This window comes from Manis javanica, chromosome 11, assembly GCF_040802235.1.
Source record: "Manis javanica isolate MJ-LG chromosome 11, MJ_LKY, whole genome shotgun sequence".
Taxonomy (NCBI): Eukaryota; Metazoa; Chordata; class Mammalia; order Pholidota; family Manidae; genus Manis; species Manis javanica.
The window spans coordinates 108,953,775-108,971,116 of record NC_133166.1 but is presented as its reverse complement, the minus strand read 5'-3'; the positions used below and the strand labels follow the sequence as shown (position 1 = coordinate 108,971,116).

The 17,342-nt window shown below is 54.9% G+C and overlaps 1 protein-coding gene across 1 annotated transcript in view; it reads right to left on the bottom strand.

Moving 5' to 3' along the window:
* Positions 1-17,342, bottom strand: part of LRP5 (LDL receptor related protein 5) — a 103,334-nt gene that overhangs the window by 68,489 nt on the left and 17,503 nt on the right. The window contains exon 2 of the mRNA XM_073217229.1: positions 4,256-4,652. Coding sequence (XP_073073330.1) covers positions 4,256-4,652 — 397 coding nt within the window. The remainder of the gene's footprint in view (positions 1-4,255; positions 4,653-17,342) is intronic.

Sequence of the window (17,342 nt, the reverse complement as noted above, 5' to 3'; positions counted from 1 at the left end):
CCAGCTACAGATGCTGGAGGGGCCCCCCACTTGTGAAGCCATGCAGCTTTCTCAAAGGGCTGTCATTTCAGAGCTGGTGCCATTGCCACCAGCTGGAGGGGTTGTGACAAGATTAAGGAGAATGAGTTCTCAGGGGCTTTGTACAAAACGTGCCCTCCTCGCCACAGGGCAGCGAGCGGCAACCACCCCCAGCTGTTGTCACCAAGCTCCCCAGTGAGCACAGACCGGAGGAGAGGGCACACTTCACAAGGAACCCCTCTCCGAACAGCCCCTTGCACTCTCCCCTGTGCATGGCACATAGGAAGCAGGAATCACTATTCCCATCGGACAGAGGCCCCGAGGGCTGCCCTGCCCTCGGTCACATGCCAGTGGCCCTGGGGGCGCAGGGTTCTCCGAGTGAGGCCAGAGCCCAGCCATCATGTGACCCACCGCCAGCGGGCACAGGGTCTTAGGGAGCCTTCCTGCCAGCTGGGGGCCACTGTCTCCTTTGCCAACTTTCCCACCCCCAGCAGCCTGGAAGGGGCCCAGCCCTCCGGCTGCCCGCCTGGCTGGTATGGGGAGGCTGACTCTGGGCACAGGCCACTCCTGCCCACTCTGAATGCTCCACCACGGCCAACGGCAAAGGCTGGAAAATGGGAAGGCTCAGGACCTCCACGAGGAGCATAATTCAAATTCCTTCCCCCGAGTTTCATAACAGAGGCCCGCTGGTTTCCTTAAATGGGGAATTTGTGAGCCATTCCAATACCAGAGACCGGCTGGCGTGGACGTGCTCTCGCAGAATCTTGAACACCACCACAGGCCAGCCAAATTCCACGGAGGAAAATCAACTTCCGAAGGGAAGTGCTCCAGCCTGTCCCTGCGCGGAGGCCAAGGCTGTGCTTGTGTGTGATTTAAGGAAGGGCCGTTTTGCATTTTAAAGAAAGGGCTGGGTTTCATCCCAGCTCATCCTGAGACCCAGGAGCCACTGCAAGGCCCCAGGGGCTGCTGCAGGCCTGGGCCTCCCCCAGGGCCGGCCCTAGATGCTCAGGGCCAGAGGGTGCTCCCCAAGCCTACCTGCCACCCGTGGGCACCTGGGAATGATGTGCCTCCTCCCCCACCCTCCGCCAGCCGAGACCCCCGCACTTTGCTACCTGCGCTGCTCAAACCACCCCAAGTTCAGTCTCTGGGGTCCATGGGTCCTTCTGGCTGTGCGGCTCTTGGTCACGTGCACGCTGCCCTGACCATTCAGACTGACGACATCTGAGGTATGTATCCTCTCGCCGGGGGAAGACCCCATGGAGACAGCATCAGAGGGCCATGAGGAGACGGCAGAGGCAAAGCTGCTCTCTGCAACATCGTGCCAGCAGCCACTGTCCCCACTCTCAGGACAGAGTCCCGTCCCCAGCACTCAGCTCAAACTCATGCCAAGGACCACTACTCAGATCAGTATTTGGCGAGTGGGGGTGCCGCCGGTGGCTCCTGTGCACCAGCCTGGAATCCTTCTCTCCTGCCAGTGTGGTGCCTACAGACACAAAGCAGGCACCTCAAACCTCAACCACACTCACAGACGAACTTGGGGCCTTCAGTCCGGCATTCGCGCCTTCACTCAGTTTGCTGAGTGGGAGACTGTTCTCACTCCGCCATCGTCAGACACATCACTGGGGCAGGGGAAGGGGTGTGGGAAGCTGGGGACTCAGAGGTCCTGCCCAGGGAATCAACCCCAGAGTCAACTCTGCCCCAGGGGGCGGGGGGTGATCCCAAGGAGGTTCAGGGAGAATTCAGAGGCAAGATCAGAAAGGATTTCAGACACTTAATAGGGGAAGCCAGAGCCAGAGACAGACCAGCTGCCTAGGACGGTCCAGGCAGAGCCAGCTGAGGTGCGAGCAGGGAGAAGACGGCTCGCAGCTGGCACCAACCACCTCCTAGCCAAGATGGCGACCGGCCGTGAGGAAGGAAAAAGAGAAATCTGTGCACAGACATGGGGACTCATTGCAGCTGGTGTATAACAACAGCTTTTAGTATAACACATGACATTTACTGAAGCCACTAATTGTTCTTGGTGGTTTTGGCTGGACACGTGACATGGTCACGCCCCTACACAGATGGGGGCACCGAGGCACAGAGCAGCACCAGGGCATCCTTGCTTTTTGTCTTTCTCTCTAAACTACATGCCAAACTCCAGCAAACTCATATGGTTCTGCTTTCAAAACAGATCCCCAATCTGGCCACTTCTCACCGCCAGACCGCTAACTTCCCCATCTATGCATCCGCCCCCTATCACCTGGATCACAACAGTCCTGATGCAGCTCCCTGACGCTGCCCCCGAACTCCAGTCCCACTCCTAGAGCCAGAGGGATCCCCTTAAGCGTGAGTCAGACCTGGGCCTCCTCCACTCAAAACCGGATCTGCCCCTGTCACCACACCACAGCCCCTCCAACAGGCCCATTCTCCTGCTACCTCAGGACCTTTGCACTGGCCATTCTCTCTGCCTAGGATACTCTCCCCCAGATGGCTGCATGGCTCTCGCACTCATCTGCTTTAGGTTTCTGCTCAAACATCACCAAGACATGTTTCCAGGCTCCTGACCTATGATGGGAAGCCCCTCACCTCACCCTCCCTATCCTCAGGCCCTGCTTTACCCTCCTCCGTGGTATGTGCCCATCTCAGACATACTATCCACTCACAGTCTTCTCCCCATAGTGTGTCATTAGGGTTCCGAGACTGCTCCCCTTGACATCTCCCACTGCTAACACATGCCCCCTCTTAGCCAGGGAGACGGCCATGCCAGCCAACACCTCCCAGAAGGCACAGGAGAGGCCTGAGACAAGATCCATTCACCAGGCAGGGCAGAGACTGCCCAAGATGGTCAGCCTGGCCCCTGGGCAGCTATGGACAGCTCAGCCTACCTGGAGGTGGGGTGACAGGGGTCTAAGGGAAGAGTCACTTGAAGGACCTCGACCTTGACTGACATGGCCCCTCAGGATGCTGTGGCATCCCTCTGGTGGTGGGTACCAGGCTCGTCTGGCCTAACTTCAGCAACTCCAACACTGGGGCTGTAAATCCCACCACAACTGTAGCACCCTGATGCAGCATACTCACATGAGCGCATGCCTCCCATCCTCACACTCAGTGGCTCAGACATACTTGTGTGCATGTGCATTCACACACACACACACTCAGCTCTTACACAAAACAGCCAGCTCCTCCCTCGACGTCAGAAGCCAGTGTAATACACTGAGTACCCCTGACATACCCCTCACCCCACCCCATGGCCTGAGCTGCCCAAACACCAGCCTTAGCTGGGACAGGCCTCTGCCTCATGGCCCTCATTCCAACCCATTCCACCCACCCCGGGGCAGGCTACCAGGCTCCTCCCATCTGGTCTGCAGGCCACACAGCCCAAGTCATCCCCTGGGTGGAGAAGGGCACTGCTAGGGGCAATAGCAAGCTGGTGGCCATCAGGACCAGGGGTCCTGTTGTGTTTCTGTTCAAGGTGTCAGAGAGCCATCTCTCCCGAAGGAACCAGCAGAGAGCCAGACAGACATGGCAGTGGGCTAGGAGCTGCCAGCAGGTCAAGGGTATGTTGCCCCCAGGCTGAGGGCACAGGTGGGTGACCGAGCAAACAGCTTCCACTCAGAAAAGTCTGGGATGAACCTCAGCAGGCTGGCCAGTGAAGCTCGGCCATATCCCCATGACCTCTCCTTCCCAGCCTTCAACTCTGAGCATGTTTGTAGCTTTACCATCACTCACAAACCCCACCTAGACCACATGACTGGACCCTGAGCCTCATGCGTCATAGTGAGCTCAGCCAGACCGAGCAGCAGAGGGGAGCACAGGGCTTCCAGAACAGACCAGAGAAATGCCCCTCCAGCAAGTGCTGGGCAAGGAGTTTCACTTTCTCCACTGTCACCAGCTAATGCACTGAGGAGGATGGAAAGGTGCAAATTCTACCTGTCTGAGTGTCTGCACCTCCTCTGATGCTGTTACACGTGCAACAGAATATTTAAGCATTCAGATCCACAGCCCAGCACATCCCGTGCCTCAGACCCTAATGACATTTGAGCAGAGGCCTGAAAAGTCATTTAGAAAAGACTAGTGACTACAGAATATCAAGGGCAGACAATTCTCAACAACAAATTCTGGCATGACTCATTTTAGGACTGCCAGGTTTTCTCTGAAGAAACTACTTGAGCTCAAGTAAATTCCAGAAGGAAATCATGAGCCCCCTTGCCCCCGCGCCCCCCACCCAGCCAAAGAGGAGAGGCCACTGGCTTACCCGTGAGCGGGGTCCAAGGCGATAGCCCGTGGCTGGTCCAGGTCCTGCCAGAAAAGGACCTTCCGGGACGTCCCGTTGAGATTGGCCACCTCGATGCGGTTGGTCTCCGAGTCTGTCCAGTACAGTTTCTTGCCAACCCAGTCACAGGCCAGGCCATCAGGAGACACCAGGCCAGAGATGACCACGTTCTGCACGGTGGCGCCCGTCTGGTTCAGATAGGTCTGCTTGATGGCCTCCTCGCTCACATCCGTCCAGTACACAGCTCCCTTGGAGAACTGGAAATCCACCGCGGCCGCATCCTCCAGGCCACTGACCACAATGGTGGACTCCAGCTTGACCCCGCCGGCGTCCACCAGCCGCACATCCCGGCGGTTGGCAAACAGCAGGAGTGGTGAGGCTGTTGGGGCAGAAGCAAACCATAAGGGCCACTGGTCCAGCCTCGGCCAAGCAGCCCAGGACAGGGGGCTATGTGCCGGACGCCTCCCGGCACCTGCCTGGCCTGTGTCTAAAGCCCTCTGCTTGCCCCTTCCTTCCACTCCCCAAGGTGCCGCCAGAAAGAAGCCCAGGCAGGCCCCCGCCTTGTCATTCAGAGGCTCTTTCAATGCAGCAATGGAGCTGCTGTTTCCAACAAGACCAAGCGCTGCTGGTCATCCCGCCCGGGCCTGGAGCTTCTTCCTGCCGTGCCGACTACCCTGTGCAAGGACGCCTCACGAGCCACACTGGCCCTCTGGGGGCTGCAGTGGTACGGTCACATCTCCTTCCTCCACTGGACACAGGGAAGGGGTGTGAGGGCAAGGCTCTGGCGGAGGCCGGGCTGGTACACTCAAAGCCCATGCCAGATAAAGCCTCAGGATTCCCCTGCAATTCCTGGACCACTGTGTGAGCTCAGGCCCCTTGCTGAGACCATGGCCTCGGTTTCCCACTCTGGAATACCAGCCCTCAGCTCCAACCCCTTCGGTCCCTCCCGACGCCACCTGGAGTAAGGTCGGTCTGCTAGGGCAGGCACCTGGTTCAAACCCCGGCCCCTCCCCGCCCGAGGACACATGGAGGATTCAAGGTCAGGACAATCTCTGGGGCTCTGCTGCTCCCACCACCACCACGTCAGTCCACAGCCCTTTGGGGCAGGAAAGGACATTACAAAAATCAAACAATGGGATATTGCGATTACTATGAGCTGGGCACCCTGGCCTCTTCCAAGGCGGAGATGACCACCAAAGACTATCAGTCCCCAAATTCCAGCCCTCCCTGCGCCGAGCGGATGCAAGTGGGAAATAAAGAGCACAGGTCGTCGCAGGCTGACAGTTCTCAGCAGTTCTCACCAAGTACTCGGAGCTGTATGGGTCTCTCACTAAGCCTCCTGGGGATCCTGTGCACAGGCCTGGGGTGTGAATGACACCATGCCCACTTTACAGAAGGGGCAGACAAGGCTTCGAGAGGACCCTGCACAGCAGAGGTCAAAGGCCTTGCACTTCGGAACACTCACTGTGTACTGGCTGCACAAGTATCCTCAGTTTGTAAAGATGCATCACTTTTCGTGCATAGGTGCTTCAATAAAGTTATTCAAAATTAAAAACAGAACTTTCCCTATTTCCCCAGCTGCTCACAAGAATCCCCCCCCCAACAGGCCGAGGGGTCCCGTGGAGCCTGCACTCCAGGAGGGCTCGTTTGCCCTCTAAGAAAACCCCTGCCCCTGCCTCGGCCAGCACACAGCTCTGTGGATGCATCTCATCCGCCCTACCCAGCCTGCAGCACCCCAAATTTCAAGACATGAGTTACCTCTGCCCATGAGAGGTGAGAAGGAAAAGGGGGACTGCCCAGAAGGAACAAGTTCCCACCCCCAGCCAGAGTCTTGGCAGAGCTGGGGTGGCGGTGACGCCCACAGTGGAAGCCTGGCTGACACTTGGTACCATCTGAGGATCGCCGGCTGTCCACAGAAGGCAGTGGGGTGGCAGGGATGCCAAGATTGTGGAGGGTCCAGAACGTTCAGAGGAGGAAGAGTCAGTTTAGACCGAAGGCAGGGGGACTTCACAGGGAACAGGGTCATGTGTGGGACCCTGAGGGCACAGAGGCACCAGCAGGCAGAGCTGTCACAAAGACACCCCACGGAACAGCTAGGGTGACTTGGTGTGCTCAGACCATGGTCCCATCCAGCATCACCCGCTGCTCGTGACCACCAGTGATCCGTTCAGCCTGTGAGGCTTCCATTCCCCGGCCTCTGAGGTGCCATGCGGCAAGGTTCCCTGGCTCGGCTGCTCACCCAGCAAAGGCACGACCCGCCCAGGCCTGTGGCGTCAAAATTCCACACCACAGTTCTTAACGTTCAGGGCTCACAATGCCTGATAAGCTGATCGTCTCCCCAGAAACAGACACACACAGGTGTGCACATCCGGTGCTGTCCCCCAGGCCCTATGACCTCCCCCTACCAGGGTGCACCCTCTCCAGCCTGAGAACCCCTTGCTAAAGCTGGCAGGGAGAAGTGCGCTGAGTTCCCTTTCCAGGCCCGATCAGCCTCTCTGGGGTCAGTGACAGGGAATGGTGCCCAAGGCAGGCATTCACACGGGGGTCACGGCTGCAGCCAAGGCAGGGGACTCATGGGAGTGAGCAGCACCAGGTGGGCGCTTCCAGCCCGGAAGAGAAGCGCTGAGGAAGGGGCGCCCCCAGTGTGGGTGGCGAGTCGCCAGAAACCAGTGAACCCCTCCCGGCAACAGGGAGAGAAGGGGGAGGAGGGGAGCTCCCAGCAGCTGCCCCGGGGCACAAGAAGTCCTGGCTCTGCTCTGCTCTTTCTCCCCGAACTGGAAAGACCACATTTTCACCCCGGTTTATAGTCTGGGTGTTCAGGTGCGCCCTTCAAAGGTGCAGGTGGGGGTCGTTTGCAATTTCCTGTGCTTTTCCTCAACTGGGATGCAAGAAGGGGGGGTACCTTGGAGAGCCGGGCGGGCCACAGGCAGGCCTGGGGGTCCCAGGCACACGGCCAGGCCAGCAGGATCTTCTAGGAGGAGCCGTTCTCAGACAATCAGAAACCACCCTACATTCAATTCCTACATTCTAAGAGGCACCCACATCACCTGCCCACCACATGGGGGGTTCACAGGCGCACCTGCTCCTCCAGACCCCCCAGGTCCTGGAGAATCCTGGCTAAAAAGGCCCCGAGCCCTTGCAGGAGATGGGCCTCCTCAGGCCCCTCCTCTCCCATAGGTGAAAGAGGGCGGGGGCGAGACAGACACAGAGACTGGGGGATGCAGGCCCAGCAGAGGAGGGCAGAGCAGAGGTGAGGAAGCTGTCAGGACAGGCAGCCAAAGAGAGCATGCACCGGGCTGAGAGCACAGAACCAGGGGCCCACCTCTTGTCCTGCGTTAGCGGGGAGCAGACAATAAGCAATGTGGCCGATAAGGCGCATCAACACTGCCATCAACACAGCCATCTGGGAAAACAGCAGCCCCAAGGGCTGGAGTAGGGCTGCCATTGAACATAAAGTGGTCAGGGCAGTGTCACTGAGAAAGTGACAACTGGGCAGACTCCCAGGTCAAGGGAAGGGGGGTCAGGGGAGGGCACAGCCAGCGGGGGAGCAGCCAGTGCAGAGGTCCTGGGGTGAAGCACATGGGAGGAGGAAGATGCTGCTCCTGTAGGCTCCTCCCTGCCAGGCGGTGTGCCCACGTGCCCGGGACCCCTGTGGTCAGGGGTCTCGGCTGCTATTTCCCAGGGGAGGAGGCTGCAGCTCTGAGAAAACTGACTTGACCTGCCCTAAGTCACTCCAACTCAGGGACCATCTACCGACTCAAGGCCTGAACTTTGGGGGCAGTGAGAATAAAGATTCGCAATTAGAGGCGGGAGGGCAGACAGGCTGAGAGCCAGAGCGGGGAGGCCCTGCTGCCACTGTGCGCCAGGACCCACGCGGGGCCAGCACGAGAAAGACATGGTCACCTGGTGGCAACCCTCTCGGAAAACACCACGTCTGGTGCTCAGCATCATGAAACCCTGTCCCCTGGGGTCACCCCTGAGGAATTTCATCCCAAGGATCACCAAGAGAAGAAAAGATCCTAGTCACACTACTTGCTTCAACCTTATTTGTAAGAAGAAAAAATAAACAAATGACATGTCTCCAATGTTGGGTAATTAGACTGTTTGTTCTCTCGGTGGAAACTTGGATCCATTAAAGAAGTAAGAAATGCATAAGTTATCATGTTAAATGAAAACACGCACATGCATGCGTACATGCACGCGCACGTGCACACACACACACACACACACATAATTACAAACCCTCATTTGTACTAAAACTGCAGCCATGAGAATGTGGTAGGTGGGGACAAAGACTGAAAAGGAGACTAGATTAGGCAAAGATGACCCTGTTGAGTTCCTGGGTAAATACACTTCTAATGTTTTAACCTTGAATTCCATTATGTTGCCATGAAATTATCTGTGCAAATGTTTTTTTTCAGGACACATATCACACGGCAGACAGACTGGGTCGGCCCTCCAAGTGTGAGCCCACAGCCAGCTCTGGGTGACACTTGGAGCAGGGCTGGCTCGGACCTGGCCTCCTGTGAAATGGGGGTGACCACTGTCCCTGTGGGAAGCACCCGGCAGTTCCTCGGAAAGTCACACACAGGACGACCCTACGACCCAGCAAGTCCACTCGAAGGACGGCATCCAAGGCACGCCAAACAGGGTTCAAATAAATACTCGTAAAGCACATTCACAGCAGCGCTCTTCACAATAGCTAAGAGATGCAAGCGGTCCAAATGGCCATCAGCGGACAAACAGACACAAGGCGGCCCATCCGTACAGTAGCATGCCGTTCAGCCATAAAAAGGAACGAATCCCGGACACACATGACCACAAGATGGGCCTCAAAGACATTACGCTACATGGAGAGGCCAGACACAAAAGTCTCCAGATTTCATACACAGGCAAAGCCCAGAACAGGCAACTCCACAGAGACAGACAGTGGACTGGTGGGAGGGGGATGGGAGCCTCAGGGGGACTGAATGCTGAGTGGGTGCGGGGTTTCCCTCTGGGGTGACAGAAATGCTCTGGAACTAGACAGAGGAGGTGGGGCAAGACAACATTGTGAATGTGCTAAATGCCACTGAATTGTTCACTTTAAGATGGTCCCATTTTTGTGAATTTCATCTCAGTAAGTTTTTAAGTTTTTAAAAGGCACCACTGTGCCCTGAGCAGGTTGAACTTCCCCATGACATTCTCCCTTCATCCTGATCTCCCAGCTGTTGTAATAAGGCACAGATTACCCTTTCTGTGACTCTGGATTTACGCAGCCCTGCTCAGCACAACCTTCAGGACACCCACCATGTCCTGTGGGTTCTCTGTACCTCCGTCTTGGAGTGGGGGCAGGTCCTTCGCCCCTGATTTCCAAGGTGGTCTGATGCTCTCAGCAGCCTTGGCCAATTAGAGTCAGACAAAGGACGGCTCTCTCCCTCATCCTTGGGTACCAGGACCCGTGATTAATTTCCAGTCCCAACTACAGTGGATTCAGGAGTCTGATAATCTCACGCCAACAATCCCACTTTACCCCACATTAGCATATCCAGTATTTATGTAGAGAATTCACGGCAGATGTCTGGGCTTCCATTCCAACAGCCTGTATTTTACACTGTTTACATGGTTACACTAAACACAACCCAACTCAAGGTAATCCAACTGTCTGCCGCTACCCCGAATGAGCAACAGTTTTCAGCACACATCTTACTAACATTCGCCAAGCATGACACTGCTCACTGAGGCAGGCCGGAGCCTGGACACAAACTGTGGACTCATCAGTCTCAGTCACGTACAGCCCTACAGGGAAGGCCAAGAAGTGGAAGACAGCATGGGGCCATAGGCAAGAAGCCTACAGTGTAGCTGGGCAGGATGCCCACTGCACAGACACGGGCACATGAACCACCACCTAAGCAAGAAGAAAAGACGGATGAGCGACATGGACAGGAGGCGCCTGGAGGAGAAGGGGCTGTTGGGTGGACCTGGCAGGCTTTCTGGAGGAAAGACAGAAGCCTTAAAGGAGGAACAAGGCTTAGTGAATGCCAAGCATGCCCAGGCCCAACACCAATGTACGTCCCCGCACTGGACAATCCTGCTCACAATGGCTCACAACTTCCCCGACACCCACTGGCTCTGAGGGTCTTCTGGCTTGAGTTTCTCAAATTGGCATTCACATACGAGCCCCACGAGCCTCCTTGAACTTCTGCCCCTGGGGCAGAAGTTCCCCCACAACCCTCCTGCCAGGATGATACCCTCAGGTATGCCAGGTGCACTTCCGCCTCCCCTGCCGCTCCCGACCTACTAGTCTAGGCCTACGCCAGCACCATGGACCCAAGTAAGATGGTTTCCTAACCGGCCAGCCCTCGTGCTTTACCTCTGTCAGGATGTCCTGACTGTCCTGTGCCCACTACATCCCCTTACACATTTTACATTCATCCCAAGTCCCACAAAATCTCTTTTGGGAATTTTTTATGGCATTTTATTTAAAGTTTTTACAATATGAAAAAGCATATATGCCCCCGAAAAAGCAGGAGGTACACAAGACAATCTCTCAAATACGGGGTCTACGAATTAGGGGAATGGACTGTGGACACGCCTCTCGCTCTGCCTCCTGAGAGGTCCCGGAAGCAGTGACTGCGAGCAGCCATGAGCTCGCCCAGGCGCTGGCTGCCCAAGATCACTCTGCACTGGGGGCACTGAGGTTCCGCGGGGAAGGGGCCGGTCAGCCCCAGGGCTGGGGCGGGGAAAAGCACGGGTAAACCTGCAGCATGCAGAGAAATCCTCAAGGGATGGCGGGGACATGCCAGGAGGACACAAGAGCCAGGGGAGAGGGACCCTCACTGGCCCAGTCTAGGCAAGTTTTGATGCTTACGGCACTGCCGTTTGCAGCAGCAAAAGGCTGGTTTTAACCATTTATTAAGTGATGATGGGAGATGATGGGAGGTGGATCGGTCATGGCTGCACAGTGATGTGAGTGTACTACACGCCTCTGAGCCGGAAACTTTAAAGTGGCTCAGATGGCAAATCTCATGTCATATGTATTTTAGCACAACTTAAAATATCTATATTAAAAATTACGATGTAATAAATACTTTAAAATAGTACAAGTTACCAAAGAGAACGACTTAGAGGTACAGTTTTCACCTTCCTCTGGGATTTTGGTTTTAATTAAGTTGGCCAGTCATTAAGACATGTCCGCAACACACTGTTCATTTATTTAGGCCAGTGTAGACTCATCTATTCCTACTTCATTAAATGGGTTAAGATCGATGTTCCCATCTATTTTGATGTTCAAACTTGCCTAGACTGGGCCAGAATCTCTGCTTCCAGGACCTCTCTACTGCAGGCAGAGCGAGATGCATGCACACAGCCCATCCTCCTCAGTCACAGATTCCATATTTAAGAGATCACCTATTCACTGAATTTTATGTATAATCCCCAACTCAACATTCACAGAGCATCTCTGACCATCCTGGACATGCACGTGCCACAGAGGCGGGAAGATGGAGCTGCCCAACATGGCACGACTCTGTCCAGTGTCTGCTCTCACGCTGAAAACACTTGTCCCTTCTACAGTCTAGTGGGGGCTACGTTGTTCACAGTTCTAAGCTTTCGGTCGGTGATTCACTGTTTAAGACAGCCCCGTGCGTAGTGCTGCAGTGCTGTCTAGCACGCCCAAGTGCAAGAAGGCTGCACATGTCTGACGAAGGAAACACGTGTGTTAGAGGAACACCATGAGTTCAGTGTCAATGAGCCAGCTACAGGTAGTAAAGTGTCTTTAAACAGAAATATGTGAGACAAGGTAATGTATTGATCGGTAGACAAAAATGTGACTCATGGGAACCCAACCCCGTTTCCCGTGACAGTGATGATGGTTCAGTATTTGCTAATTCAGCGTTTGTGGAGACGCTATAGAATATGCATACTGTGAAAAATGAGAATCAACACTAGGTATATACATTGGCTTTTGTACACACACACCTATTAACTATTTCTACATCTATTTCTGTGCACGCATGTGTGTGTGTGTGTGTACATGTGGCAAAAATCCATGAAGGCGTGGCAGTCCTTACAATTTTATAGTTTCCAAGTACACATTAGGGCACTTTGTAATCTTCCCCATGTTCAGCACTACCTTCTCCAAAGCGGAAACCTGGCTCTTGTGGCTGTCAATATATTATTACCTGCTCAAAATAACCAACCTCCCAACCACTTGCAGAGCCTCTGCTGCCCACCACCTCTCACCCCACCTCCACCTTTTTCCCAGATCCTGGGCGCCCCAGGCCAAGTCTCCACAGAGGCACCCCTCACCCCACTTCCTCGAATGCTAGGCACCAACATTTATGCACTAGGAAAGGAGAAGAAAAGCATAACCGGGGATCATACTGAACCTATAGATCAATCTGGGGCAAAGTGACATCTCTATGACCCTGCTTTCCTACCGGTGAACACTTACTTAGGTCTTCTTTCTGTAAAGTTGTATTATTTTTTGCAGGCAGTCTTAGATATTAGTACTTAGATGTAATCTTTAATACTTTAAAATTCAAACCATTATTTAAAGAAAAATAAAATTAGTGTGATTAAAATAGAGAGAGACTGCAAAATTCCCAAGAATCGTATAATAAAACATGAAACTTCAAAGACAGTTTGGCTGGCGTGGGGGCAATCTTTCAGGTGACATGGAAGCCTCCCCCAGTCCCGGCAGGAAAATCTATTTCTCCTCTAAAAGGAAATGTGTGAAAAGCGCTGATCTGGCTAAATGATGGGGATCAAGGAGGAGCCTGAGTCTGCACAGTCCCCGAAAGTACAAGCAGTCACCCCAGCTCTGAGCTCAGAAAGGGCCAAGCCCTCCTTTCCAAGTGCAAGAACCATATGCTTGCTCACAAAGTACAAAGTCATAGACCTGGAGATGCTCACTGCTGTATCATTAGCAGCATTCCTGGCAAAATGATGCCTCGGCTTCTCAAGGAACCTTCCTAATTAAGGTAGAAGAAATATTAAACACTAAAACTCACTTCCACGTGGGCAGTTCCTTGAAGGCAGGGACTCCTCACCCCAAGGTCCATCCCTGGCACCCAGGGCATGGGAGGCGCTCAGCACCTGTGCTGGCCTCTCACAGTGGCAGCAGTGGCCATGTGAAGCCTCGCACAACTACAAGGACCACAATTCCAGTGACAGAATTTCACGTCTCTCTCAGGCTTTGCCCCACAGAGATAGGCTCAACTCAGTGACACAATTCTGCAGTTGTCTAAACATTCTAAAGGAGAGACATGACATTTACAATAATAATAAAAGCTTAGTTTTCCTTTAACTGAGCAGATGTCCTTCCTTTTATGGAAAGCTCAGCAAACTCAAACTTGTAGGTCTAGACAGAGAAGGCTGAGCAGAGAAGAATCCTGGGTAACATCCCCCAGAGCCTGGAACAACCCTACTCCAGCCACTTCCACCTTGGCTGAGTATCATAGTTCTCCTAAGACTCCTCCGTCCATCTATCCACCTTGGAATCAATCCTCTGAGCCCAGGTACACCCCCAAATTCTTCCTGGTCCCTCAGCCTGGCCTCAGGCTCCTGTACACAGACCCCACCCTCTCCACCTCCATGCCTTTAGCCATTCCTACCCCTGTAAGACCCTCCATGGTTGCCACACCCGGCCCAGGTGAACGCCGGGGTCCTCCACAAGCCGACCAGCTTGCCTGCCTCTCCTGAGCGTGTTGTCTGCACTCGCAGGCAGGGCCCACTTCGCCCCACCTCCTGAGGCCGGGCAGCCTCCTTCTGCCCTTCCCATTCCAGGTGCTATCATGATAATGAGGTAATGACCCTTCCATCCATCATGTGAGCTACTGGCATTTGCATAAAACAATAAATGTCATGATTGGCTCTGATTCCAGGGCAGATGTAGCCACGGCTGGCTGGCCTAAGACCCCCATGATCCAAAGGGCTGCCTGCCTCTCCCTAACCAAGGAGGCTCAGGTGACAAAGAGCTTTTTTCACAACAACTGGGGAGTGGGAGGCGGTGTTCAGAAAAGAGAAAACTCCAGGGGTACTTCCTGGGCTGGGGCAGGCAGGAGAAGGCTAAGAAGCAGCTCCAGGAAACTTGCAGGACACTGGAAGTTCTATGCCTGACCTGGGCTAACAGGGGAGCTGTGGGCATTCACGGAGGTCTGTGCACATCACCAGCTACAGAATGGCAACAGTCCCATCCCCGCTCCCTGTCCCGGCCCAGCCACGCCTGTCAGTGCCCCCAACGCCAGCCTCGCGCCTCCCTGGCTGCTCATCCATCCACATGCTCGCCCCAGACCTCAGCCGGGCCAGGGGTCCCAGTCTCTTCCTCCCAGTTCAGTCACCCCCATTTCTGCTACCCCAGCGTGCGTCCTGGTCTCCCAGTCTTAAGACACATGTGCGCACACGCGCAGCCCTATAGGAAGGCGGTAATTAACCCTGAGGCCCAGGCAAGTTTCCTGGGCAAGGACCACATTTCAAAGGTCAGGGAAGCAGATGGACAGGAAACCTACAGGGGCAGGTTTAGGGGGTGGGGCAGGAAAGAAGAAATCAGTCGCAAAAGATAGAGAACAAAGTGGCTTATTTCAGGCACCTCAGAGGACAAAGCCACTTAGTGCTGGGCCTTGGTCTTCCTCAAGCAGGGAGAGGAGCCTGGCGGTCCCTGCTATTTGCCTGCAGGAGGCCAGCTGTGGCCCTGGAGCAGGCGGGTAGACACTCCAGCACTCCAGCCAGAGCCAAGGACAGGACAGGCCCCCCCAGTTCCGGGGAGAGCCTGGGCTCAGCCACTCTGGGGAGCCCTGGGAGACAGCCAAGGCCAGGACCAAATGAAGGCCCCCTGCGTGGCTGCCAGTATCAGCTGGAGCAGCCCACTGCCCCCAGAGGCCAATTTAGGGGCCTGACCGGGGCCCAATGACCTGGGCCCCTTTCGGGAGTGACTGTGTGACCCTAACACCCATCCAGCAGGTCACCCCCCAGCCCAGGACTCCTCCAGAGATGACCACCAGGTGGCCACTGAGCCCCCACCTTGCAAGCTGCAGCCACCTTTCTCCCCAGTGCCCGGCGTGTAGCCCACCACCCACACAGGACAGCAGACCCTAGGAGGGCAGGCAGAGGAGGGAGCCAGCCTCTGGCTGGGCCTACTGTGCACCAGCCCCCTTCTCTCTACCTAACCCAACTTAATTTCCTGACCCCCATGATGAGGGAGGAGCCATTTCATCCTTTTATTTTCAAGCAGATGAGGAATCTGAAGCCCCAACAGGTCAAGAGGCTGAGGCCACGCAGCATGCAACTTGCAGGGGTAGGGGTAGAGCCCCCCCGACCCTAAGCTGGCTTTTCCCTCCACTTCCCCCCACGGTGCTGCACATCACCCTATGGACTCTAGACTCTGGACCCCTAGACTCTAGAGGGGACAATCCCAAAGGCAACCAACATGCACCTCAAGGAACGTGGAAGTTGACAAATCTCACCAAATCCCTTGATGAGCGTGGCCAGGAGCTTCCTCTGACCTTAGATTCGTCTGGGTCACTCTGCACACGCAGCGGGGGGGACAGTAAAGAATGCTGGTGATGTCACCCATCATTTTGGGCTCACCCAGCTCACACACCAGTAAGCACCCTCTCTTCCCAGCCTGTAAGGTGTGCCCAGGTAAAGGGGGCACAGCCCAGCATGTAATTACCATTTAAAGGCTCTGAGAAGTCCTGCAGTGAAGAAACCTAATTCACTTTCTATGCCGCAGAATTTCCCAAGTGTATCTGATCACAGAACACTTTTTTGTTTCAACCCAGGGGTCACATTTTGAAAAACACTGGCCTGGAGGCAAAGTGAAGCGAAAAACAGAAAAATAAAACCGAATAGGACACGTCGGCAGAGGTACTACAAATCCAGGGTGCTGTTGGGTCTCTGGTTCGGCATACTTGCCCCTACCTCCCCTTTCAAAGAAAAGGCAGGTGTCCAGGAAGGCCGGGGGCTCCCACGGCCACACTGCGGCCGGAGGCAGAGCTGGCAGAGCTGCCCTAGCACCCCGCTCTCCCCACACCATCTGGTTACAGGGACATCATTTACAACATACTTCCCTGGACACCCAAGGCGCTGGCCCACACTGACAAGAAAGCTGCCCCCTCCCCGCCAGGGCGGCATGGAGCCAGAGGGACCCAGCTGACCAGAGCCCCAGGCCGAGTCCTTGCATCCAGCCCCAGAGGCCGCAGAGCTCCCACAGCTGTTCACGCCAGCCCCACCTGGCATCCAGTCCCAGCGCCAGAGAGGGCAACACATCCCGCGGTGGGGCTGGTACCGGGGACAGACCGCCTTTTCCAAAGCTGAGCCCATTAGTGGGGCCCGTCGGTGGTGGAAGCCAGGGTCAGTTATGACCACCATACAGCAGAGATTTTCCTGTGAGGGAAAGTGCTCCTCCCCAAAAGCCATTTTCCTACTAGTTATGTTTCAATTGGGCAAATATAAATATTTCACTGCAGTGGCTGCGCAGGTACTGACAGAGGTCGGGGTTTCAGAAGCCGAGGCCCAGGAGCCTGAGAGGGAAAGAAATGGATGGGCAGGGCTCCCCAGTAGGCATCTCTGCCTCTCGCTCCCCGTCCTCTCATACACGCCGGCACACACACACATGCAGACACATGCATGCATGCACATGCACTGCCATACACACTTGCACAGGCACGCGCACACATGCAGGCATTCATGCACAGGCGCGCACACACATGCAGGCACACACAAGCATGCAGACACGCATAGACACGTGCACACACACACACATGCATGCACTCTTCCGCCTACAATGCTAGTGATACCTAGGACAAGTTTTTAGGGAATATGACATTTCATTTATATGTGCAAATGTGAGTTTTCACTAATTAGAAGGTTTAGGGCGAGGCAGGGAAAAATATGTATTTCAGAGTCCCAGTTTGTCTTGCCAGAAACCAGCCCATTACTAACATTCTTATTTTCGACAAAATATAGCTTTCTGATTACATACCATTTCAGCTCAATGGCTCCCGGCCACCAGGCTCCCAGAAGTGGCCCAAGGCCACTGCAAAGATTAGGAGAAAAGGTCCTGGGATAAAGACTAGGGGACCCAGGG